At 33.4% G+C, this 25,170-nt stretch overlaps 1 protein-coding gene and 1 pseudogene across 2 annotated transcripts; one reads left to right on the forward strand and one right to left on the reverse strand.

The window, feature by feature from the left end:
- Positions 1-13,201: 13,201 nt before the first annotated feature.
- LOC147280019 (uncharacterized) lies at positions 13,202-15,049 on the reverse strand (annotated as a pseudogene).
- A 3,963-nt stretch (positions 15,050-19,012) lies between these two features.
- On the forward strand, positions 19,013-24,694 carry LOC147280020 (uncharacterized). 2 transcript variants are annotated; one of them, XM_086251873.1, is made up of 5 exons: positions 19,013-19,152; positions 19,234-19,292; positions 19,509-19,558; positions 24,071-24,216; positions 24,327-24,694. In XM_086251873.1, exons 1-5 carry the CDS (start codon positions 19,133-19,135, stop codon positions 24,529-24,531), a joined length of 480 nt encoding a protein of 159 aa, XP_086107999.1. In that variant the 5' UTR covers positions 19,013-19,132; the 3' UTR covers positions 24,532-24,694. The 2 variants fall into 2 exon arrangements, with proteins under 2 accessions (XP_086107999.1, XP_086108000.1); XM_086251874.1 differs by having other exon boundaries at positions 24,074-24,216.
- The last annotated feature ends 476 nt before the right edge of the window (positions 24,695-25,170 follow it).

Raw genomic sequence — 25,170 nt, forward strand, 5'->3', positions numbered from 1 at the left:
TAAAAAACATAACATAACTACAGATCTAGAAAGGTCAATTGGTATGCGCATGGAGACTAGTATGTATAGTACGTATAGTCTCTATTTTCATCTCTTACTATTTTCTTTACTATTATAAAGTTAGAAAAAGGATTTGGTGGATTTGGTGTTACAGGCTTTACCAAAAAAAATTGGATTGTCTAAAATACTCTTCATTCAAAAGAACAATTACATAAAAAAAAATTGCACCATTAGTTCACTTACTTTCTAGCTTTTCACATGTTGGTCCACGATCTAAATTTTGTCTCACTATAATCTTGTTTATCCTTAACGTATCTCATTATGGTCCATTTCATTACTTTTGGTGTAACGACCGTTTATTTTTGTCACATGCCGCACACGTGGGCTTCTTTTGAGGGAAAAAAATGACTTTTCGCGGGAATATTCTTCCCTAACCTTTGAACATAACCTAGAAAAACACTATAACATATAAGAATAAATCATTGATCCGATCCTTTTCCACCGATGTCTCAGTAACTCTCCCAGCCGACTCGGCTTTCGCTGATGCTTGGAAGAAAGTGAGCCCCAACATTGAGCCACCCAAGACTTCATTGACCTTTATGAAGCCTTAGACTGAAACTCCATCTTCAATCCCTTCGAAGCTCACTTAGGTTTTAGCCAAATAGGTTAGTTTCAGGGAGATTTGATATGGGTTTGGTGCAATTTTTTTGTTGTGAGATTGAATTAAAGAGTTTTGGTATATGGGTTTTGTTTATTTTAGTGTGGGTTTGGTGCCAATCATGATTTTTGAGGATGAATTAGTTGTCTCTGGTTTAATGTGGATTCATTTGGTTATCTCTTATTCAATGTAAGTTTACATGTATTGAGCTCAATTTATATATATTTTATATCCTTAAAATCATAAATTTTTTTGTCCATGTCTTTTAGCATTTTTAGTGTTTTACTATGTTGGCTATGTTGTAAGCGAGAGAATAGGAAAGTCATTTATTTTATTGCACTTTTATTTTAATGAAATGAAATTCTAGTTTATTTTATGCATGTCTCTGTTCTCTATTCTCTTTTGTCTCTTATTTACTTTATGCTCTTTAGTTGTTTGTTAAATCTCTAGTTGTTATTTAATTTTCTTGAATTGTTCTTTGTTTAGATGTTGTTTTATTTTATATTATCCTTTTATCTTAGTTCAAAACTCATGGATGGTCACTAAACCCTCTTACTAAGGTAAGAGGAAAGCACCACCATGAATATTATCAAGTTGAGACTTTTAGTTAATTAACCATTCACTTCTTAAGCTAGGTTAAATCTACAGTAACTAAGTCTTAAATTAGTGTATATATTTTGTAACACTCATTGAGGATCGACCTCGTAAAAGTGCCGTCTATATTCTAGACTCGTACACTTATGAGTAATAATTAAAACACAACAAGTTTTTAGCGCCGTTGCCTGTGAATTGAGGTTGATAAGGCTAAAATTGATTTAATTTCTAATCTTCCAGCTCTACGAACTGTTAAGGAAATTAGATCATTATTAGGACATGCCGGTTTTTATCGAAGATTCATCAAAATTGTTAGCAAAATTTCACGTCCCTTGTGCAATTTACTTGCTAAGGATTCCTCATTTGTCTTTGATGATGATTGTGTTTGTGCCTTTGATTAGGGGTGTAAATGAGCCAAATTAAGCCGAATACCACTGTGCTCAAGCTTGGCTTGTTATAAATTTTTCGAGCTTGAGCTTGAGCTTGGCTTGGCTTGACTTGTTTCTTATACGAGCCGAGCTCGAACAAGCTAAAAAAAATTGAATCCGATATGAACTTGAGCTGTGTCGAGCTTTAAAAAAATTAAGGTATTTTATTAGCAACAATTTAAAAAAAAATAAAAAAATCTGATTTCCATCTAAACATTCATAACATAATACTTGCAAAAATTCTCATTAAAAAAGAGATAAAGAGACATAAGGTAGTAAAAGTCTCATAACCAAACAATATAAAAACAAATTAGGAAATAAAAATAGCAAGCCCTTATATAAACAATGAAAAAGGAGGGACAAGCAAAAGATACAAAACAGAATACTTCCAAATACAAACAAGTTTGCAGCAAATACTCTTAAAAAAGCAACTGTCAATTGATGAAATAAAAAAGGAAAAAATTTACAAACATGACACATACTTTGATGGTTGTTTCATTTCAGGACATTAATTTTGCTTTGTGTTAATGAAAGACGCATACTTTCATTTTATGTCAATTAAGGATCATGTTTTTTCAGTTTTTATCTCAACTTTGGCCCAACGTTAAACCCATCAAAACTCCACCAAATTCAGAAATATTATACTGGGTTTAAAGATATGCATCTCCTCTTTACAATCATATAAAGATCAACCAAATCGGATCTCTACAACTCCAGATAATTGGCCCCAAAGTAAGGTATCCGAAACTGTCTGATTTTACAAATTTTTTCCTAGAGGTCCGATTGGACAGTTTCGGGTACCCTATTTTTGGGCCAATTATCTGGAGTTGTAGATGTCCGATTTGAGTGATCTTTATATGGTTGTAAAGAGGAGATGCATAGCTTTAACCAAAGTATAAGTTTGCTAAGTTTGATGGAGTTTTGATGAGTCTAATGTCTGGCCAAAGTTGAGATAAAACAATTTTCTTAATTGATACAAAATAAAAGTATGTGTTCTTTATTAACACGAATCAAAATTAATGTTCTGACATGAAATAACTATCAAAGTATGTGTCCTGTTTGTAAATTTTTTCAATAAAAAAAACACATTGATACTCATTCCCAACAACTTTTTGAGTCTATCATTCAAAAGATCCTCCATTCAAGCAAACTTCTTGCATAGATTCTTCATCAACCTACAAGAAAAAAAATAAATTTAGAAAATAAAATTTATATGTAAAAAGAAATTGAAAACATAATGAAAATAATTGTTTTACCTTTGTTGGCTTGGAGATTCCAAAATCACAACGTAGCCAATCTGTAGTGCAAACCAAAGCTTCTACTGTATTTGGCTTCAAAGAATTCCTATATTGATCAATAACTCTCCCTCCAGCACTAAATGTAGCTTCAGATGCAACCATGCTGATGGGAATAGATAATATGTCACGTGGCATCTTTGAAAGAATTTGAAACTTAAGGGTACTTGCCTTCCACCAATCCAAAACATTAAATTTCGATCAAATCCATTTCACTTGGGCATACATACCGACCTTCTTCAAGATAAATATCCAAATTAGATCTAATAAGATCAATTGTATCCATTTGTTGAGCCCATGCAAAGATCAAACTCAACTCTACTTTTGGCATGCTTTTTCTCTCACCAGCACCAATAACACTTGAAGAATTGCAAACTTCTTTAGAACCATGAACAACAACATATTCTTCAAAAAGCTCATAAAGAGAGTCACGCACAAGTTTGATACTTTTCTCAGCATCATAACTTACATAAATTTTGGGAAAGCAAAATTCAATTTACTCAAATAAGAAGAAAAACCTATGTAGACACAAAGCGTTAAAAAATGTGGTTGATTACAAAAACTTACGAAATAATTATTCAAGATATTATTGAGACAATTTATCAAAAAATATAAACAACATATTTCATAGCAACTTAGGGGCAGAACACATGTTTATATCCCTCACTGTTTCTGACTATATTATTATTCTCCATCTTCAGTAGGTTCATAAACATTTATGATAATTGCATGCAACTCAAATCTATATCCACAATAACGGCAGAATACAGCTTTCCTTTATGTTTATAATATATCATTTTATTTATAGAAAAGTTTTAGGGTCGCAGAATACCGTGCAGTTTCCATTTTAAGAGAATAAGAACCCTTGGTTATGTAATTAGTAATTTGAAATTTTGAAATTAATTAACTTATTTCTGTATATTATTGTAATACTAGGTGGTCTACTACTACAAATATTAATGTAACTTTCTTCGTTAGTCAGTAAATTTGAGTGATAGATAAAGAACAACTCTAATATACCATTTCTTTCATAAGTACTTTTATTATTATCTGCTATATATATCATTTATTTTCTCATTTGAGTGATAGGCAAAGAACAACTCTAATATGTACTGATTAAAATACTTTCCATATTATTAATTCTTTATCTCACCATACCCATCGAATATCCACTTTTAAAATACTTTGCATGTTATTTCTTGTCTCACGATACTGATTCTCATTAATAGAAGCATATCCGCATTCCAGAGTCACTTCATTGCATACCATGTCCAATTGTCCTAATTTTTATAATCAACTATGACACAAGTCAATTGGACCAATATCATGTTTGTTGTAGCTAAAATACAATAGTATATACATTTTAAACCACAAATAAAAGAACCAATATACATTTAGTCAAAATATAATGCTCAAATAAAGTTTCTATACGGTAATTTTGCAACAATATAGTGTCTTTACAAACAACAAAAACTAAAATAAACCAAGTACCAAAATCTCACATTTGTAACAACCAAAATACAACATAATATATAATTACATATTCTTATCCACATTTACACCTAAACCAAAAAAACAAAACACATTTAATCAAAATAGACTTTCATAAGAAATATATCTATAAGCTTTCTTCAACAGGTGCTTGAAAAGTATGTTTATAAACACAAGACATTACTTGAGTGTCCATTACCTTGATATATTTATCAATCGTAATGCGATGGGAAAAGAGTACCAAGCTTAGATGGTTAAGGCAGCTCTAGGATGTATATCCATAGCTACAAAATTCAATAATGAGAAAAATCTTGAAAAGAAGTTGAGGGAGTATACCATATATGGATACTTCAAGAAAGCATTTTTAAAGGGACGAGCTTGAAGACATAGAGCTGGAGGTAGCATACCCATTTGATTTCGAGAATCTAAATTGAAAAAAACTGTTTTTTCATTAGTAGATATATATAATCCAGTTTGATATGATTGAATCATGTTCCCCTTTAATTTAATTGATTTGATTGATATTTGATTGATATTTACTACTTGTTCCCCTTGAATCTAAACACTTAACTATATTCGCCTTTAATTTAATTAATTTGACTAATATTCACTACCTGACATTTGATTTAATTGATTTTTGCATACTGTATTATTCCTACAAAACTTATATACTGCAAAACTAATAATTATGAAATTACTATACAATATAAATGTTTTCATACCATTGGATTACAGACCATAAAGATTGAAGGGATTCTATCCACCCTTTTGTAGGCAGGACTTCATCACTATAGCCATACTCGAGTGTTTATAAACAGTTCATCATATTCACACTTGGCAAAGAGTACCCTCTCTCAGCACGTAGTGAAAAATGTTCCAAGAAGGAAGGTGACATACGAAAAGCATGTCTACCAATTTTTGGTAGATGAAGGTACTGCACTTGAGCAGGATTGGCAGTACGTCGCGAAACATACAAATGTTTCTATCTAAACTTATTTAAATTTACTTTAAAAAGATTACCTACCAAATTATAAATGAATATATTTTGTTTTTTTCCCTTTATAGGAAATTATTGTAGATTCAAGATAGCAGGCTATCAAACTGTACAAGGCCAACAACGTATCATGGAAGTCTTGTGCAAACATCCTATGGTTTGCGCTGTGACAAATCATCCCTCACTACACAAATATTAAGAGGTAAGTCAAAGTTATCTAACTGTAGTATGCAACATACAAATTTATCTTAATTAAGACAACTATGATCAATATTCGTAATGTTGCGAAAAATCTGCCAATATTACAACTTCTTAATATCCAAACATGATTTCTAAACCCTTATTCCCAAAATCACCTATAACAACACGAAAATACCATGAAATGTGTACACGATAAAATGTGACTTTGGAAGACCACACACCATTTGTACAGTAACCTTTATTATTATCTGCTATATATAAATTTCTCATTTAAGTGATAGGTAAAGAACAACTTTAATATCCACTTATTAAAATACTTTCCACATTATTAATTCCTTGTCTTACCATACCCATCCAATATCCATTTTTAAAATACTTTGCACATTATTGCTTGTCTCACGATACTGATTCTTATTAAAGGAAACATATCCACATTCCAGAGTCACTTCATCACATACCATGTCCAATGATCCTAATTTTTATAATCAACTATGACATAGTCAATACGAAATTAAATCCTATACATGATACCAAAATCTCATGTTTGTAGCAGCTAAAATACAATAGAGAATATTCTTATACACATTCTAAATCACAAATAAAAGAACCAATATACATCTAGTCAAAATATAATGCTTAAATAAAGTTTCTATACTGTAATTTTGCAACAATATAGTGTCTTTACAAACAACAAAACTAAAATAATTCAAGTACCAAAATCTCACATTTGTAACAACCAAAATACAATATAATAATTCTATATTCTTATCCACAGTTACACCTAAACCAAAAAAAAAAAAACACATTTGATCAAAATAGACTTTCACAAGAAATTGATCTATAAGCTTTCTTCAATATGTACTTGAAAAGTATGCTTATAAACACAAGACATATTACTTGGGTGTCCATTACCTTGATATATTTATCAATGGTAATGCGACGAGAAAAGAGGACCAGACTTAGTTTGTTAAGGCAGCTCTACCATAGCTGCAAAATTCAATAATGAGAAAAATCTCCAAAAGAAGTTGAGGGAGTATACCATATATGGATACTTCAAAAAAGCATTTTTAAAGGGACGAGTTTGAAGATATAGAGCTGGAGGTAGAAAAGTCCTTGAAGTTGGTGCTTTTAGCCATTGTGTCGTATGAGTATGTCTATTTTTACACTCAGAATTTTGAGGTAAAGCGATCAGAGCATGCAATCAAAAAGTTTCTGGAGTTCATTATGTCTGAGTTTGATATCATGCGTGGATATCGACCTTTCATTCTAGCTAAAGCCGCCACATTAGTGGCAATGAACAAGGAAATAATAAGGGAGAACTTGCAAAGTATGATTCAATTAAATTATGCTTTTAAGGGCTTAAAAATTATGGACTCTCTTTTACATGTTACACATGGTTGAAAGAGTGGATAGACATGCAAGAATATGCTCAGAGACCCAAATGTTTGATGGATTGCAGCTGAAGATATGGAGATATGGACCCAAATGCTACAGCAGTAATATGCTCATACTTTTGACAAAAACATCATGAGTGAAATTGATATATTTTGTCTTGGTTTTAGCAAACCCCCAAAGTCCAGGGTAAAGTGTAAAAAGGCAAAAGAGTATTAATTATTAGCACAAAATTGATCCTAATCGCTCTTCATTTTCAATTGGAAGATGTTCAAAAGTGAAAAAAAAAAATATATATATATATATAATGCTTAAATAAAGTTTTTGAATTATAAGTTTATAACTCTGCAACAATATGGTGTCTCTGAAAAAAAAAAAAAGGTAAGATAAATCAAGTCACGTTTCAAACTGTCAAATACAATAGATCAACACATATATTTATATACGCTTTCAATAATTCAAAAAAAAAAAAAAAAGTAGACATGCATTTGATCAAAATATAACACGTATGCTTAAATAAATGGGTCCTTGGGTGACTTTAACGAGTTGCTTTCTCCAGATGAGAAGAGTATAGTGTGTCTCGTCCCTCCTAAAGTTTTTAAACTATAACTCTATAACAATATTGCGTCTCTGAAAAAAAAAAAGGTAAGATAAGTCAAGTCATGTTTCAAATTGTACAATAGCTTAACATATATTTAATTATATACGCTTTCAATAATAATAAGAAAAATAAATAGACATTTGATCAAAATATAACACACTTAAACAAATGGGTCCTTGGGTAACTTTAACGAGTTGCTTTCTCCATATGAGAAGAGTATGGTGCATCTCGTCCCTCCTATTTGATGGCGAACTTTCAATAGGCTCTTGACAATTGCAAGCTTACCATTATCTCTTGTTTTGGTTTTCCCTTCACATGGTGACAGGGTTATGATCTAGCAAGTGTGATTTTAAAGAAGTTAGATTGAGGGATTAATACTGCAGAGTTCTATAATCTTTAGGCTTCCACAATTATACATCATATTGATTCCATAATGTCCGATGAATACTGCAGAGTTCTATAATCTTTAGGCTTCCATAATTATACATCATATTGATTCCAAATTGTCCGATCACAAGACTATTCTCTTGGAATCTAGTCTCACACCACCAAATAATGTAGGATCGAGACGGCCTAACTAGTTCCACTTTGAAGTCATGTGGTTGTTCGCGAGGCTTGGAACCATGCATTGCATTTAATTTTCTTGTCTCCTTGATAAATTGAAGTTTTGTACTTATTCCCTTGCTTTGTGAAATAATAATTTTTTTTAAGAATATTACAAGAGTTGGCATTTTGTAGTTACTTGATCCTAGCTACTAGTAACAAGTTAATTGGCCAGTTAATTGTATGATATGCCATGGTGTCAAGTCATGTAGCATGCACATTTAGAGTGACAGTAAACAGTTAGGGCTGATGTGGAACATTTGGGCAGGAAGTTTTCTCGTTAAGTCATTTGGTATTCTGCAGTGTGCCACACAAGAGCCACTTCATCGCTACATCACTAAACGGGCCTCTTGACGGAAGATATAACGGAGGTACAATTTTGTAAAAAAGTAGAAGTAGATGTACCGAAATGCCAATTTTTTAAACTTGGGGTATCAAGTAGCGAAACATGGTAAAGTTGAGGTATTAAATTGCATCTTGCCCGACCTTAAAATAAGCAATGCACATTTTATACTTTTGTTTCGCTAAATAAATGTAGTTCTTTTTATTTTCTTGTTATTTACTTTGGAAATATAATATTTATGCAAAACTTTTTCTCATGAATATATGAAAGTTTTTATTTGGAGGTATTTCTAGTAGATCTAATAATTTTTTAAAAAAAATTTATTTTCTCAACTTGTGCAGCAAATACACATGTCATATTTCATTACAATGCATCTCCTATTTACAACCATATAAAAATCACTCAAATTGTATCTACAACTCCAGATAATTGGCCCTAAACTAGGTTACCTGAAACTGTCCAATTTTTCAAATATTTTCCTAGAAATTTGATTGGACAGTTTCGGGTACCCTACTTTGGGGCCGATTATCTGGAGTTGTAGATGTCCGATTTGAGTGATCTTTATATGGTTGTAAAGAGGAGATGCATAACTTTAAACCCAGTATAAGTTTGCTGAATTTGGTGGAGGTTCGATGGGTCCGTAATTGACACAGGGTCCGTAATTTTCAAGCCATAGTTGAGATAAAAACTGAAAAGCACAGGGTCCGTAATTGACACAAAATAAAAGTTTCAGTTATTCGTTGATAAAAAGTAAAATTCATGTCCTGAATAGAGACATGGGGTATAGTTGAAGTTCTTTAGCTAAAATTTTCCCTATACAAGTCCTAGGAAATAAAGGAAAGAAAATTAAAAAAAGAAAAAGTGATGTATGGATTATATACCCTAAACGAAAAAAAAAATATATATCTATAATGGTTGTGCACCTTATGTTTCTATCTCTCCCATCACGTGATGTGAGAGATGGTTACAGTAGATGTATAAACTCGTTATATAGAAGTTTTACTCGCCCTAAACACATTAACACATTTAATTGTTTAAGGCCTATAGAAGAACTAACCTTAATGGGTTTTTTTTTTTTTTTTGTCAAGTACCCCAAATCCCTTTTTTTTTTTGGTCAAAACCTCTATTTCAAATTTTTTTTTTCCTCGAAAACCCTAAATCCTATTGTTTTGTTTTATCAAAAACCCTAATTCCTATTTTGTTTTTTGTTTTTTTGTCAAATCCGCTCAACCTAACTACTTATTCTAAATAATTGAATTTAAGCATAATTTTACTACATGCATAACATGATGAATCAATAACTCCATAAGTCATATATGAAAGTAATTAAGAGAGAGAGTTTTGTACTTACTTTTGAGTTGCCAAGGCTCATGTTTATAAAGATCGATGTCTCTAACAATTCCACCATATATGGACCTGTCACCATAGACTTTCTGTTGGAGATAAAAAATAAGATGTTGAAGGAATGGCCGAAACTTCATCCCATATGGTATGCACTTCTTCCATTCATAACAATGTTCTTCTTGGTTAATTTGATCAAAATAAAGCAAAGCACTTGAAGGCCATTATGTCACACTCGTTATCTCTTTTCCTTTATTGCTTGAATGAGGTGGCAAATTAGGACTTGAAGGTTTGGTACGTTCTTGATCAACTTGAGTATCGATATTGTTGTGTAAGAAGTTATTGATCTCCGAATTTTCCTTCTTATTTTCTAGAGTACTTGTCTTCCTTGGATGCCACATGTCTACTAAAAAATCTTAATCCTCTTATTTGTTAATTATTTATACATAGAAATAGAATTGGAGATTTTTCAAATCTTTGTAGGATTTCCAAATCTTTGTAGAGTTTAGCTTATTCTTTTTTCTTTTTCGTACAACAAGCATCTTATTATTTTTTTTCTTCAAAGTTTAAAATTTTAAGCTTATGAATGATAAATATAACCATTTAACTATTCGTCTTGGGTATTTCTTCAACAATTTTTGAGAGATTCAAGTTTGAATCCCCTATTCTAAAAAAGAAAAAAAGATCAATATAAATTATATCCACCCTAAATTTAAGGAGAAATAACAACTCTAGAACATGCTCTCGTTGGTTAAATTATTTTGTGTAATTTTAACACCGTCACATAGGGTATAGTATTAGTAACGCTCACATATATTATAAAATGTAAATTGGTTGCACCACATGGTGGTGTTACAGTTATACAAAATAATTTTTTTGATTCAAGGGAGGGAGGATCCCAACTTGGGTGCAAAGGGGGTTATTCTACAACTCTTTTCATTTGGGCTACCTAAACAACTGCCAATCATAAAAGATATACTGATATAGGCCCTGTTTTAATGAGATTCATAATTTTGATCTCTATTTTAGAAAGTTAAAATTTTGACCAAGTTTTTTTTCAATGAATTTCGACTCATATAAGTATATACACACGGTAGCTAGTTCAACTTTAATTTCCATCTTCTTGATTCCGAGTTCTTATATGGGATCAGCTCGACTATTTCCTCAACCAGCTCGACCTCCTCAATTTTTTGGCTAATTTAGACATTTTACGATATTAATTAAAAAACAAAATGGTAGACAATTGCCTCATTGCACTTATCGATGATACAATTTTGGAATACTCTGTCTTTATGTTATGTCTCATTTAGTTAGCTACGTTAATTACAATAGAAGTTGAGAAAGCATATGCATTTTACCTTGGTGACAATCTCCAAGCATATGCACGTACGTTTGTGCACTTCTCCACAGATCTTGGTGCTACAAAATATGAAAAATTTGCAAATTATAAAATAAAAAAAAACTTAAGTTAAACTTTTGAGATATGTTAATAGGTTAAAGTTAAATTTTGAAGGTACTAAGCAAATCCAATGGCCTCAGATCCATTCATTATGCGCAAGAGTTTGCATGAATCAACAAAGATTCTGTTACATCCAAAAACATAACTAAAATTAGTGATGTTGTTCATTGTACGTACATAATTCAAGTCTTTGTAGCTTGATTAATTTAATTTCAAAGTTATAAATAAGGAAATTAAGAAATACTTACTCCCATGGCGCATTCCCAACAAGCATCGCATTCTCAACAAGCATGCATCTATCCTTGACCACATAAGTAGGCACATGCTCAAAACCATTCAGAAGGTCTATCAATTTGCTCTCTTTCATGAAGTCTTTCATTCATTGTAACAAACAATTACCTTCATTCCAAAAATTAAATAAAACTAATTTAATCTAGAACTTTTGATTAAATACTAATACTATAAAAATGTGACTTTGAAGCAAAGTTTATTATTAGCTCAGTACATTATAAAACGTGTACACAATAAAATGTGACTTTGGAAGACCACACACCATTTGTTTAGTACTACTCATAAGACAGGACTTGTCAAGAATCCAATGCACATACAATGCACAAAATAATAGGATCAAAATTGTGTATGCTCGTTGTTTGAATCAAATTAAACCAGCTTTTTGAATAATTAGGCTAAATAACTCAATACTATCTATCACATATATCTCTCATTATATATATTTGCGTGCAAAGTTAATTAACTTCATACATGTATTGAAGAACATCTTTTCAATTGGCCACTCTTTGTGGTAGCCATCAAAGCCACCATCACCATCCAAATTTGTTGTCACAAAAATAGACGAAAAATAAAAACCAAATTTTCGATTTGTACGTACGTGTTGGCAAATTAGTAGAGCATAATATAAATGAAGAAGACAAATCATATTGTATATTTTCATTTAATTTGGACCAACCATATAACATGCATGTTGGTATAATTTTCATTTAATTAGTTATGGCCGTTGATTCTGTTCAATTTGCATGAAGGGCGGATGACACATTAATATGCGAAGCTTCATCAAATCAATGAAAGACGAAGAGAGAGAACGTGTAGAAAAAGTGGAGAGCAAATTATCACTGCCTTACTCAAAATGTGACACATGCTTCTACTACTTCACTTATCATGATGATACATATATTTCTAACCCTTCATAATTGACTCCTAATTTAAAACTTTCAAGTGATCGATAAAACTATAAATTTGTAATCAATAAAAATAAAGAGTCGTTACTTCTCTTTTAAAGTGAACTTCTTTAGAAGAAGAGGAATATAATGAGAAAAGCTTTGGAACTGCTTGATTATTTGGTTTAACAAAGAAAGAATAAGTTAATTAGATATCCTAAATTAGCTATCAAAATTTAACAATTATATTTTAAGTCATTTCTTTTAAATGGCTTAAACCGTAGACTACCTTAAACCATAAATTATTAATGGATTAAAACAGTTTGTTTTGTACCATTAGTTTTCAAATGTTTTATAATTAAATAATATAATATAATTATACAGTATTATATTGCTTGTAATAAATGTGATATCCTTTAGGATCATGGCTCCCCCATTTATGAACCTTCAACTCCTGGTCAAATTAAATAGTGAGATGTGGAAACTCTTTGGTTGCCCTGTCTTGAATATACCACTTTGATTTTCTAGGAAGTTGACCTTTTTTGCCAATGCAGAAATACTCATACTTTCCATATCATGTTCCATTAACCTTTTTTGACATGAATCATAATTCAAATACCAGAATCTTATGTTGCTCTATTACCCCTCCACCCATTAAACATTTGATTAGCTACATTATCCCTCCATTCAGACCATTGATTAGATGGTCCAATATTTTCAATATTTCCATGATTCTCATTGATCTCATTGATGAGATCGTGATGGAACTTAATACTCCATTGGATCCAAAGACATCTCTCTCCTTCAAGTTGTGTAAAAGACAACAAGCAGTTATTATTCGATATTGAGTTTTTAGTGGATAGAATGATGGACTCCTTAAGATTGCCCAACATATCTTAAGGAGTCCAAAACAATGTTCCACCACATTCCTTGTTGATGCATGCTTCCTGTTAAAGTATTCCCAGTAATTCAAAAGCGCACATCCATCTCTTCATTCATACATATGCAGTGGCGGAGCTATGCATAGGCCTGCAGGGGTCTTGGCCCCCCAAACTTATTTCAATCCTTTTACTATTATTTGTATAAGTGTACTCTTATAGATATGAAAATGGATATGATTAAGCTTCGTGGCCCCCCCATTTAGCTCTTATATATGATATATGTTGATAAAAAATTGCATTCCAACGTGAATAATAGTAAAATTGTAAAAAGCCACTTCTTTTTGGTAAGCAAATTCACTTATTTTCATTCAATTATAAATGTTTAGTAATCAAATACAATTAATAGGTTACCATACATGTCAAAAAAATCAAGCTTTGCATTTTATGATTTGGCCTCCCTAAATAAAATATTCTGGCTCCGCCCCTAGACAAATGATACATTTTTCCTCTATAAGGTGCAAGAAACCCTTCACTATTTGTGCCTCCCCAAATAAAATATTATGGCTCCGCCCCTAGACAAATGATACATTTTTCCCCTATAAGGTGCAAGAAACCCTTCACTATTTGTGTAACCGACATCCACAAGGTAATAATAACCTAAAAAAGTAAAAATATAGAGGACGTACTTCATGTTAAAAAAAAATTAAAATCTATAATATTATTCACCTATCATATTTGTCTTAGTCTTACCAGTTGGGACCATTAACCCATGTGACCTAGATAGCATCTAGCTCGAAGTACCCTAGAGTCTGATGCGAAACCCTCCTAACTCGGTAACATGAATACGAACTTCATATCTCGAGAACAAACACCCAACACATTAGTGGCAATTTCACCTTTTCTTGTTCGATATCTTGGCCTGTCAACCTCTGGGACATGCACCTTAATATAAATCTCATCTAATTAATGCTCCCAAACAATTCTATACAAACAAAACTACAAGGTTCAATTTACATGTCAACAAAAAAAAAAAAAGAATTAATAAATGATTGTCTTAATTTACTAGTGTATAAACATACCTTAAACCATTTCTACCTTTCATCAGTGCAATCATTAGGCACAGGATCTGTCACTCTTAGTAGGATTTCATGGAGCCTTAGAACCACACTTAGAACCGCATTGAAGTATCTACTAATTGTCTTCAGATCGCCCAAATATATTATGAATTGTACGGTTTTTTACGTGATGGACAAGTATATGTAAGAACATACAAACTTGCTCCTCAACACACACCCTACCATTCATCTTGAACCCTCCACTAGTACGAAGTAATTCACACAAAATTCCATAAGTATTCCTATCGATTCAGAGTTCATTCACACATGTTATATCACCATCACTTATAAAACGATCTAGAAGATTCAATTGAGTCTCATTCCAAGCAAAAGTATGATTCGTAAGATGATACTTTTCATAATTATATGTGGTCACAACATATGTGACAACAACCATCATCATGGATGCACAAAATCGAAGCCTCCCTAACTCTATTGCAAGTATAGTTGTAACAATCCTCTTTCTCTTTCGGGTCATAGCTTGTTTTTTATTTTGATCTATCTCTAGTCATCATATGAAAAAAAATTAATAAAGTATCTAGATAAAAGCAACAAAACAGCCCCCAAGTATCTGAAGCAGGCCCCCAGCAATTAAAAAAAATTAGCAACAAAACAGCCCCCAGTGTCCAGATAAGTTTTATTTATAAAAAAATAAAGAAGTAATTAAGGGCCCGTTTGACATTGTTTCTTGGAAGTGTTTATGCTAAAAAGCACAGATACTTTTATAAAAAATCTAAGTGGTTCATACAAAAGCACTTGGAAGTGCTTCATGTGGAAGCACTTGACATGTACTTCTCAAAAAACTCCTTAAAAATGCTTTTATAACCCAGAAGCACTTTTATTTATTTTTGCCAAACGCTACCAAAAGCGCTTTTGGCAATTCGAAAAGAGCTTTTGGCAATTCTAAAAGAAGTTTGACATGTTAATTCTTTCCTATAAACCAAACACCAAATTAGATTCATACATTATTATGATACCAACCTAGCTAGACCTTTATAACATATAAAACAGTTGGGTCTGACAATTTATCATGTATTATATATGTTCAATATATACCCAATTGGCCAATTGCGCACAATTTGCAACATGCATGACATATAATACACATATCTAATTTCCAAACATGAATAATAGAGAAAAAGCATGGAACTTGAAATGAAAGAAACAATGAAAAAGTAGCAACTGTACATATGATATTTCTCCACTTTAGAGACCCATTTTACATAAAAATAAATCATTCAATCAACCAAAACGGTCCCGAGAAATTGGAACACCCAAAAATGGGAATTGAATCATCTCATATATGTAAAAAAGCACAGAGAAAAAGAAAATTAAAGAAGCACGCCAAGAAAATATCCAATAGGCAGCAGTGAAGACGACCCAATTAAGATCAAGAATATCATGTTCTAAAATCAATCAATATGTACATATAGCTCTATCAAAAGAATGTTTGAACAATGTATGAAAGAATCAGAATATAACCCATGTGACAAATAGCTAGAGAACCCTTGATTTTACAAAGATTTTTGTAATCCCTAAACCAAAAAAAAAATAAAAAATCCAAATATTAGAGAAATACCTGGTCAGGAGAAAATGGAGATGAGCAAGACAAAGAGCGGAGAAGATGGAGGCGATTGATTCTTGAGAAGAAGATCTGAAGATGGAGGCGAGCAGGTGAGCAACAAACGACCGAGGGCAAGAGACGACCTAGCAGCAAGAGACGCCTCTCTCAGAGGTGTCCCACCAATTAGCTTGGGACAAAATTTTTTACTTATTTGGGACTCTGGTCCCAAATAAGTGTTTAGTCTCATGTATCTTGTAAGAGCACCAAACATGTCACACGAGACTGTTGTCAATTTTAATTGAATAGTCATGTCCTATCTCATGATCCAAATGAGGCCTTAGTGTACTTTGACCGCACAAAATAGACCAACGCAATCAAACATGGGTTACATGTGTACGTTGGGTGCATTGACACACATATGAAGACATGTGAATGTACAACATGAAATCTCTTACCTTCCGTAAAGAATGAGATGTCCCTAGAAAGAAAGACTCGCAAAGTCTCTGGCCAAAGCATTAGAGTCACATATATGATTATATCCTGTAATGAATTTTGACATAAGTTTCATACCCAGGATGTAATCAAGACATAGATGAGAGAAATGACTATACTGTCATGTAATCATAATTAAATAGGTTCAAGGCTAAATTCTATTTAATTTAGGGGTCATAAATTGTTGCTAGGTGTTAATGTGGTTTGAAGAGTCTAAAGAGCAATTAACTAGAAAGAGTTCTAGGTTAATTGTGATCTTACTGCCAAATTGAATAAGAACCTAAAAGATCACACACATACAAGTACGTGGGAGACCAAAAAGAAAGGATGATACCAAGAAGCAATATATTTGATTATTGATCACAACTGTTAATTGGTATTGCCTAAGATTGGAAGTTGACACTACCTAGTGGGTCTTTCATCCTATTTATTATTGCTTTAATATTGCTCTAGTGTGAGCTCACTTAATTGTGACATACTAATGGGGACTATTAAGCTCTAATAACTTAGTTACTAATTGGTGAAGACAATTAGTAAGCCCATAAGTTAAGTGATTAATTTGGGGTAGTCACTTGACATAATCTTTTCTTAAGTAGAATTAATTAACTAATTAATCTACTTAGAGAGTAAGATTGGAAAGTTAAAGCTTGAGCTTATTGACCCAATGCTAAATCATTAATTATTAGGAGAATAATTAATGTTTTCTTATTAATTAAGATAAATGATTAATTGGTTAATCATTAGTCCTAACCTAAACACTAAGCTTATTGATTAAAATATTAATCACATGATTAGGTGTTGAGATCATCTTTAGCCAAAGGACATTTGACTATATGTATCACATGAGATAAGTCACATAGTATTAAAGAGCTTGGAGAAATAGTGCAAATAAGAAAAGATGGTGATTGGTGGAATTAAATGGGTGAATGAGGACCATACATTTAAGATGAATGAATCTAAGCCATTCATTAATTAAAGAGATCATAAAACATAAAAGGAGGGGTGAACCCCCTATGTGCCGCACCCTCTCACATAGATGAAACCTAGGGTTTCATCTCTTCATCTTCTTCATCCTCTCTCTTCCTCCATGAAACCTAGAGAGAAAAAGATGAGTCTTGATGAACTCATCTCCATCACCCTATCTTTGCTGCAATCCCTAAGAAAAGATGATGATCTAGTAGCCAAGATCAATCTTTTCATCTTTCCTTCTCCTACATTTGGTGTGGACTAGCTTTAGAGAGATCATATTTGTGATCTTAAGCCTCTAGCTTAGATGAGAGTTCCATGAGAGATAAGTGAAACTACAAGAAAAACATGATATGACAACATTAATAAGACAACGCTCGGAATGCCTATTGTTGAAAGCACTCATTAACAACGTGCAATGAAGTGTTTGTTTTCGTACACTATTATTAATCTTACTTTCACGTACAATGTGCATATGATACGTTATTAAAAGCTTATGCAACTACACACAGTGCGTATTTTTTTTGCATATGACCACTTGTAATTGCTCGTTGTCATTTATTTAGAAAACAACAACGTTCTCTAGTAATGACTACGTGCATGAATTGTTGTAAATGCTTGTTCCACAACGTTTTCCTACATTATGTGGATGCTTATTAATTTACAATGCCCAACGAATGTTGTCAATAGGTCCATTAATTTTTTTTTTTTTTTTTTTTTGTAGTGTGAGTTCATCCTCTTAGTAGAGCCAAATCATGAAGATAGACATAGAATAAAGACATCCCCATGGATGTGTACAATCTTGGGTTCTACCCAAAAGGTCATCAAGAGTAATCTCTCATCTCTTAGGTATTTCTTATTTTTCATGTCTCATCACACCTAAGGATCCTAGAGCTAATGGAACTAAATCAAGTATGGAGCATTCAATATTATTCAAATATAAGTATACCTAAGTAAGGTTTTCAAGCATACCCAACTTTTAGTTAAATTATTTTTGAATTTTTTTGAGAGCTTAAGATTTATGATATAGTCTTTAGAATTTAGGACTAAAGCCCTAAAATCCTAAATATGATGTCATAAAACTTAAACTCTAAATGCTTAAACCTTAAAACAATACTACATTATTTAACAAAGTGTATTTCTACATAATTAAAAAGTGTAACTCTTTAAGAGTTATATACTGAATTAAAACAAAATAAAGTTTAATTTTTTACATACTTCATAATAAAATAAAGTGTAACTCTGTAAAAGTTACATACGCCATCATGAAAAAAGTTTAATTTTAAGCCGCTTTTTATGTCTTAAAAATAAATATATTTTTTATATTGATTTACGAGTGAAGGTTATAATTGTTTGAAAATCTCCTCCTTGAGTAAACAAGTGGTAATTAATAAATGAAAACAAAATTAAATAAAAAAGGGAAATTCCAATTTAGGCGTGGTTCTTCCTAAATGCTTTCTCTCTCTTCTAAAACCATAAATCTGTGGGTTTAACCTGAGCTCCATACAAAGTGTTTTGCAAGCTCGAAAAATTTCAGTTATGGGCAAGCCAGGTTCACGGTAAGACTACAATAGCACACAAGCCCTTGTGCTCTCTCTCTCTCTCTCTCTCTCTCAAAATATTTAATTTTTTTTATGCAGATCAGAATCGTCGACCAAAGCCGACCGCAAATTCGAAAAGAAGCTCGAATTTTATGCTAGTGAGGATTTTTTTTCACTTTTCTTTTCCTGTTTGGGTTACTTTTTTTTGGGTTAAATACATTTTTTTTGTCTTTAACAGTAATATTAATAAATATTTTCATTCACAGTTAATTGACTTAAATTTACAACTTTTTTTTTTGTTTTCTAAATGACCAACATGATTGTATTTCAATATGCACATTTTCTCAAAGATAATTACTGAATGAATAATGCAGAGGTTAGAGATAGAGTTTCTGCCTTGAGTGCCCAGAAGGATATTGTTAAGGTTAGAATCTCTAACTACATAGTACTGCTTTCTTGGCCAAAGAAAAACTACATTCTATTGCTTTACCCACTTTTTGCTTAGCGAAGTTTCTTGTTGTACATATTTTTCTAGGCAGTTTAAATATGCAATTTAATATGATACTCGATATTAGAGGAGGTGCAATATCTTGTTAAATTAGAGGAGGTGTGATGATATCATAGTTGGTTGTTTTGCTTGTTGAATTTTCAAGTTGACTTTGGGAGGTGCAGTTTTCCTTGTAATTTTTGTTTTTATTCACAAGAGGAAGAGAGAATGTAAGCTTTGAACACTTAGTTGGGGATTTACAGTATTATACGATTGTTCAAAGTGGAGGTGGATGAGGACTCACATGGTGGGGTGATCAAAGTCATGGAGAGAAAAAGATTGAGAACCTGCACCTTGAAAATAGACATAGTTTTTTCTTATTTAAGCAAATGCATCATTGAAGCGGCACAAATTCTTTAGGAATTACAGAGGAAGTTCCTGCCAAGTCTGCATGGCGAAAGACAGTAATCATAAAGGCACATTTATAGTCGTATCAAAACCTAGGCTCAGGGATGCTTAAGAAGGTCATTGTACCTCAAGGAAGGAAGTTGGATGGTTGGGCAAAGATGTTAGGAATGCTTTTGGTGAAAAACTTCCATGGGACAGTCCTATATGTTTATGTTTCTATCTCTCTCACCACGTGACTTGTCACATGATGAGAGAGATAGAAACATTGGGTGTATAGGACCGTCCCATGGAAGTTTTTCTCATGCTTTTGGGCATTTTTCACCTTGGAAGGAGTGTAGAACCCATGGGCTTAAGAATTACAAACCATAACAGGGAAGGTAACAACACTGCAATCACCAAGGTGACAACAAAATGCTGCCTATCAGACAAAGGATGTCTCATGAAATGTTAGTTTTTTAGAAAGCTTAAAGTATGAAGAGTGGTCTAAGCCAGTGGTATGCACCTGAATAAATTTATTGGATTCATGTAGATTACTAATAGTTTTACTTTTATCTAATCTGGAGTTCAGTTATCCTGGAGCCATTTCCATTGGACAAGGCAATGTTTTTCTGTAAGAATGCCAGACGCGCTTAAAGATGGGTGGATATGGCAGATGCTTCATGGAGGGTCATTCCAAAGTGGTCCTACAAAGATGGGTTCCAAGGGTCAATTCAAGCATGGGCACAATTTCATTTATAGGTGGATGGGTTGGAATAGGAGAATTGCCCTATCAGCTCGGTGGTTGCTGCTTTGGTTGTAGTGGACAGGAAAAGAGATGGCATGAGTAACATTTTGAAGTAAGGATTCATGTGAGGAGACTAGAGTCAGAGACAATCTGATGTAGGACAATAGTAAGAGTAAGGATGAGAAGATATAGATCCGGACTCACTCTGGCCTTTTGCATTGCACCAAAGGTGTATTGGAAATTCCGGCTTCACACCGGCCGAAGGCATCACCAGAGGTGGCTTGGACTCACTCCAAGTCAATTTGTGCTTCACACACTACCAAATTTCTTTCACCATTCACTCAATTTCAAAGATTACAAAGTAGCCCTTTTATAAAGCCATTGGTACATGAACAATAAGACCCACATTACTACGCCTAGGAATTCTAAAAGACAACTCTTGACACTTAATACAGTAAGTATAAGACTCCAGAACAATCTAAAATAAATGCATAAATTTCATTAATTTAGTGCAAAGACTCTTCATCTGGTGCTTGGAACTTGGATGGTCTTATTTATTATACTTTGAACTTGGCTCCTGCATTACAATCGCTAGCTCTCTTGAGATAAGGATTCCTGTGAGGAGACTAGAGTCAGAGACAATCTGATGTAGGACAATAGTAAGAGTAAGGAAGAGAAGATATAGATCCGGACTCACTCTGGCCTTTTGCATTGCACCAAAGGTGTATTGGAAATTCCGGCTTCACACCGGCTGAAGGCATCACCAGAGGTGGCTTGGAATCACTCCAAGTCAATTTGTGCTTCACACACTACCAAATTTCTTTCACCATTCACTCAATTTCAAAGATTACAAAGTAGCCCTTTTATAGAGCCATTGGTACATGAACAATAAGACCCACATTACTACGCCTAGGAATTCTAAAAGACAACTCTTGACACTTAATACAGTAAGTATAAGACTCCAGAACAATCTAAAATAAATGCATAAATTTCATTTATTTAGTGCAAAGACTCTTCATCTGTTGCTTGGAACTTGGATGGTCTTATTTATTATACTTTGAACTTGGCTCCTGCATTACAATCGCTAGCTCTCTTGAGATAGAAGCTCATGGGGAGAAATTCAAAATCAATGTGAAGACGTCTGACCACTGTTGATGGATCATGAGTATGGGTGTAGAACAAACCCATGGCACCAAGGTAGAATGTTGAAGAAGAAAGGAATGGTTGGGGACGAACAAGTGGTGAGTTGATCGCAAAGAGAGCATCCTTATTCCATACCGTTGATGGGTGACCCATTTGGTGGCAAAATAGATGCAAGAGGGCTGCTGACTTGGGACAGTTCCCTTCTGGTAAAAGTATCAAAACACAAGGCTCTTCTACAAAAACTAGGTTCTTTCACAATAATAGGGAAGTCTTGGGACAGATTGGAGGGATGGAGGTAATTGATTAAGGAAAGGGGAGGCATCAGGGATTGGGATGAAATACAGATTAGCTTTGGGGGTTCGGGATAAAGTAACAGACTTAGCAATCAAAACGAAACCACAGCGTACATGATTATGAGAAATTGGGAGTTGAACGTATTGTGCTATGCAACTTAAAGCTCAAAGGAATTATGGGCTGCAACCGGGGCCAAACAAAGCAAACAGGTCTAAATAACAACATGCCCTTGTGGCCTATTTTAAAGAAGCCTGGAGGGATTTTGATCCCATTTGCAAGGCTCAATCAGACTGCAAATTGGGCGTAACTCCAAAACCCAACTACAAGCCCATTCTTAAGGCCAACCTTCAACTCGTGTGAACTGATGAGAGTCTTCTCCCCTTTTGCCTAAGTGAGGAAGACAACCCAACAGAAAACAGTGGCATTCACCCAAGGCCAATAGTGAGCAAAGCCACTCGGCTCACCCATGACGATCATACCTCTTGGTGACTTGGAAGGACAAAGCCCACCTCTCAAGTTTAATGTGTTAGAGGAAACAAAGGAAAGGGAGAAACATGATCAGTCTGGGTTTGTATAATCAGGAGGGGCCCTTAGAGGTGGTTAGGAAGGCAGTTAAGTATGGATGGAGAAATGATAACCACAAAAATGACATGGGTCAGTTGGGGTTCAGTTTGATGCTAGCCCAAAAAACTATGAGCGAAGATAATGAGTACAGGCTTCAAATGTTTTTTGCTAAGAACACACAAACATATCAAAGGACATGCAGTTCAGCCTTGATTTTGAGCATGTTCGGCTTGTATGGCAGTGCTTTGGTAGCATTTGACAGAAATAGCTGGGAGTGTTTTTGGTTTATTGAAGCACTTTTTACTACTTCGTGGACAAGCACCTGGTAGTGCCTCCTCAAGAAGTGCTCCTAAGGACTTGTTTGGGAGTGCTTCTTTAGGAAGCGCTTTTGCTCAGTAGCGCATTGGTGAGACGCACATAATTTTTTTTAAAGAAAATCAAAGTGCTTCTTGTAAATGTATTTAGAAGCGCTTCCAGGTTCTTCTCCAAGAAACGCTTCCAAGTAAAACACATTTAATTTTTTTTGCCCCAAACGCAAGCAAAAGCGCTTTTGACTATTTAAAAGTGCTTTTAAGCCTTTTAAAACGCCGACACACATGCCCTATGTACAATTACATGAAGTTTTCTGATTTTTAATAAAAAAATTGTGCTTTTGACAAAAGCGCTACTAGTAATAGTGCTACTAAGCAAAAGCACTCCAAACAGGCCTTAAGAATCCCAAACTTCCATTACAATTTGGGTGTGGGCTGGGGAATTTGGGGGGGGGGGGGGGGGGGGGGGGATGAGGGTGAGATTCAGTCACATGCTGTAAAGTCAAAAGAAAAAAGGGGATGGGGGCTCAGTTCCAATTTTGGCTTACAGTTAGGTTCTGTTAAGGGGAAGAGGGTAGAGGGCATATTTCTAACCTCTTTTTAGGGTCTTCTTCCACCAGAAAAGAGCCCTATGCAAGGAAAAATAAATACATCATCAAGAAAAAGGGGAAATTTTATGCAGTGATCTTGAAAGCCTCTGTTGATTGCACTAGATGAAGCATAAGAAACTTCAAGGCAAGGGAAACACTATTTTGCAATAACCCATTTCTTATCTTGTCACTGCACTGATTTCTTAAACTTTTGGATTTTAGTTTTGTTCAAATACTATTTCCTCTCCTTTTTCTAATATGTAATAGCAAAACTTTGACAAGTCAGTTTGTTCATTGCACTAACATCTTCAGGCTTTTGGTATTCTTTATAGTATGGATATTACTTAAAATATCATTAAGTTTTTATAATATTCACGGTACATAGTATGCTAATGAGTAATTTATCTTCTACCAGAAGAAGAAACTCCGTAGCCGACAAAAGAAAGTGAAAGCATATGATCTCTCTTCCCTCTCAGAGTTCCTGCCTGAGTTGAAGGCTGAACAGCAACCAACTCCTGCATCAGAGTTCAAGCTAAATTGTAAATCCATGAAAAGGCTAATGTAAGTCTTCCAATTCTTTGACTCTGAATCCTGATGCAAGCTTTAATTTCCCTTTTCAATTGTTTTATATGGAATTTGAGTGAAGTAATAGTGAATTCCATTTTCATCAGATTGAAAGAACGTAAGCAGTTGACTACAGTTCTTAATCATCCCACTTTCCAGTCGGATCCCCTAGCTGCCATTCATCAACATTTAGAGAGGACACAACCAGTGATAGAGGAGAAACCAGAGAAAAGGAAGAACAAAAGTGGAAGCAAGAAGAGGAAAGAGAAGAAATCTAAGGCTACAGCCGGACCCCAATCTATGGATTTGTGAGACAATATACGGACTTTCTATCTGCCCACCTTGATAACTTAATTTTGTTCACAAACACATCCTGAATATTCCAATGCTCAAATTTTGAACGTAGTTTTGTTGGTTTTACTGGAACTTGTAACTGGTTTAATTCAGTCCTATTTTCATAGGGATTCTTTTGGTCTGCAGGTGGGTACTTGCCATTTGACATGTGAAGAAATGGAAAAAAAAAAAAAAAAAAAAATCAAAAAGAAAAGATATCTTTTAATTCGTCATTTCTGACCATATACTTTGTTGATTTAGGACACCTGAATGTAATGTTTTTTATGTATATATATTATATATAATTTTCTAAAATCCAGCACGTTTCAAAAGCGTTTAGTCAGGGATAAATACATGTTACTTGAAGGAAAAATTTGAGCTTAGATATATTGTGTTTGTTTGTGCATAGAACAAATTTTAGTTGCATTCATCCATTTTATTGGTTTTCTTTGGAAAAAAAAAAAAAACATGTTTTAGACCCGCCAGATTTGATACTTTTTTTCTAGGCAATTGGAATTTAAAGAATAAACTTAAAATTGATGTCAACATAATTTAAATCAAAGGTCAGACCAGAAAAAAAAAAAAAAAAAAAAAAAAAAAAAAAAAGCTTGAAATCAA

The sequence above is a fragment of the Dryas octopetala genome, chromosome 7 (genome assembly GCF_963921425.1).
Source record: "Dryas octopetala chromosome 7, drDryOcto1.1, whole genome shotgun sequence".
NCBI classification, from domain to species: Eukaryota; Viridiplantae; Streptophyta; class Magnoliopsida; order Rosales; family Rosaceae; genus Dryas; species Dryas octopetala.

Excerpts from the sequence above, each read along its gene's own strand:
- LOC147280020 (XM_086251873.1), top strand. The coding sequence starts at position 19,133 with ATGGGCAAGCCAGGTTCACG. Across the intron at positions 19,293-19,508 it reads GAAGCTCGAATTTTATGCTA|AGGTTAGAGATAGAGTTTCT; the intron begins GTGAGGATTTTT and ends TGAATAATGCAG. Across the intron at positions 19,559-24,070 it reads CCCAGAAGGATATTGTTAAG|AAGAAGAAACTCCGTAGCCG; the intron begins GTTAGAATCTCT and ends ATCTTCTACCAG.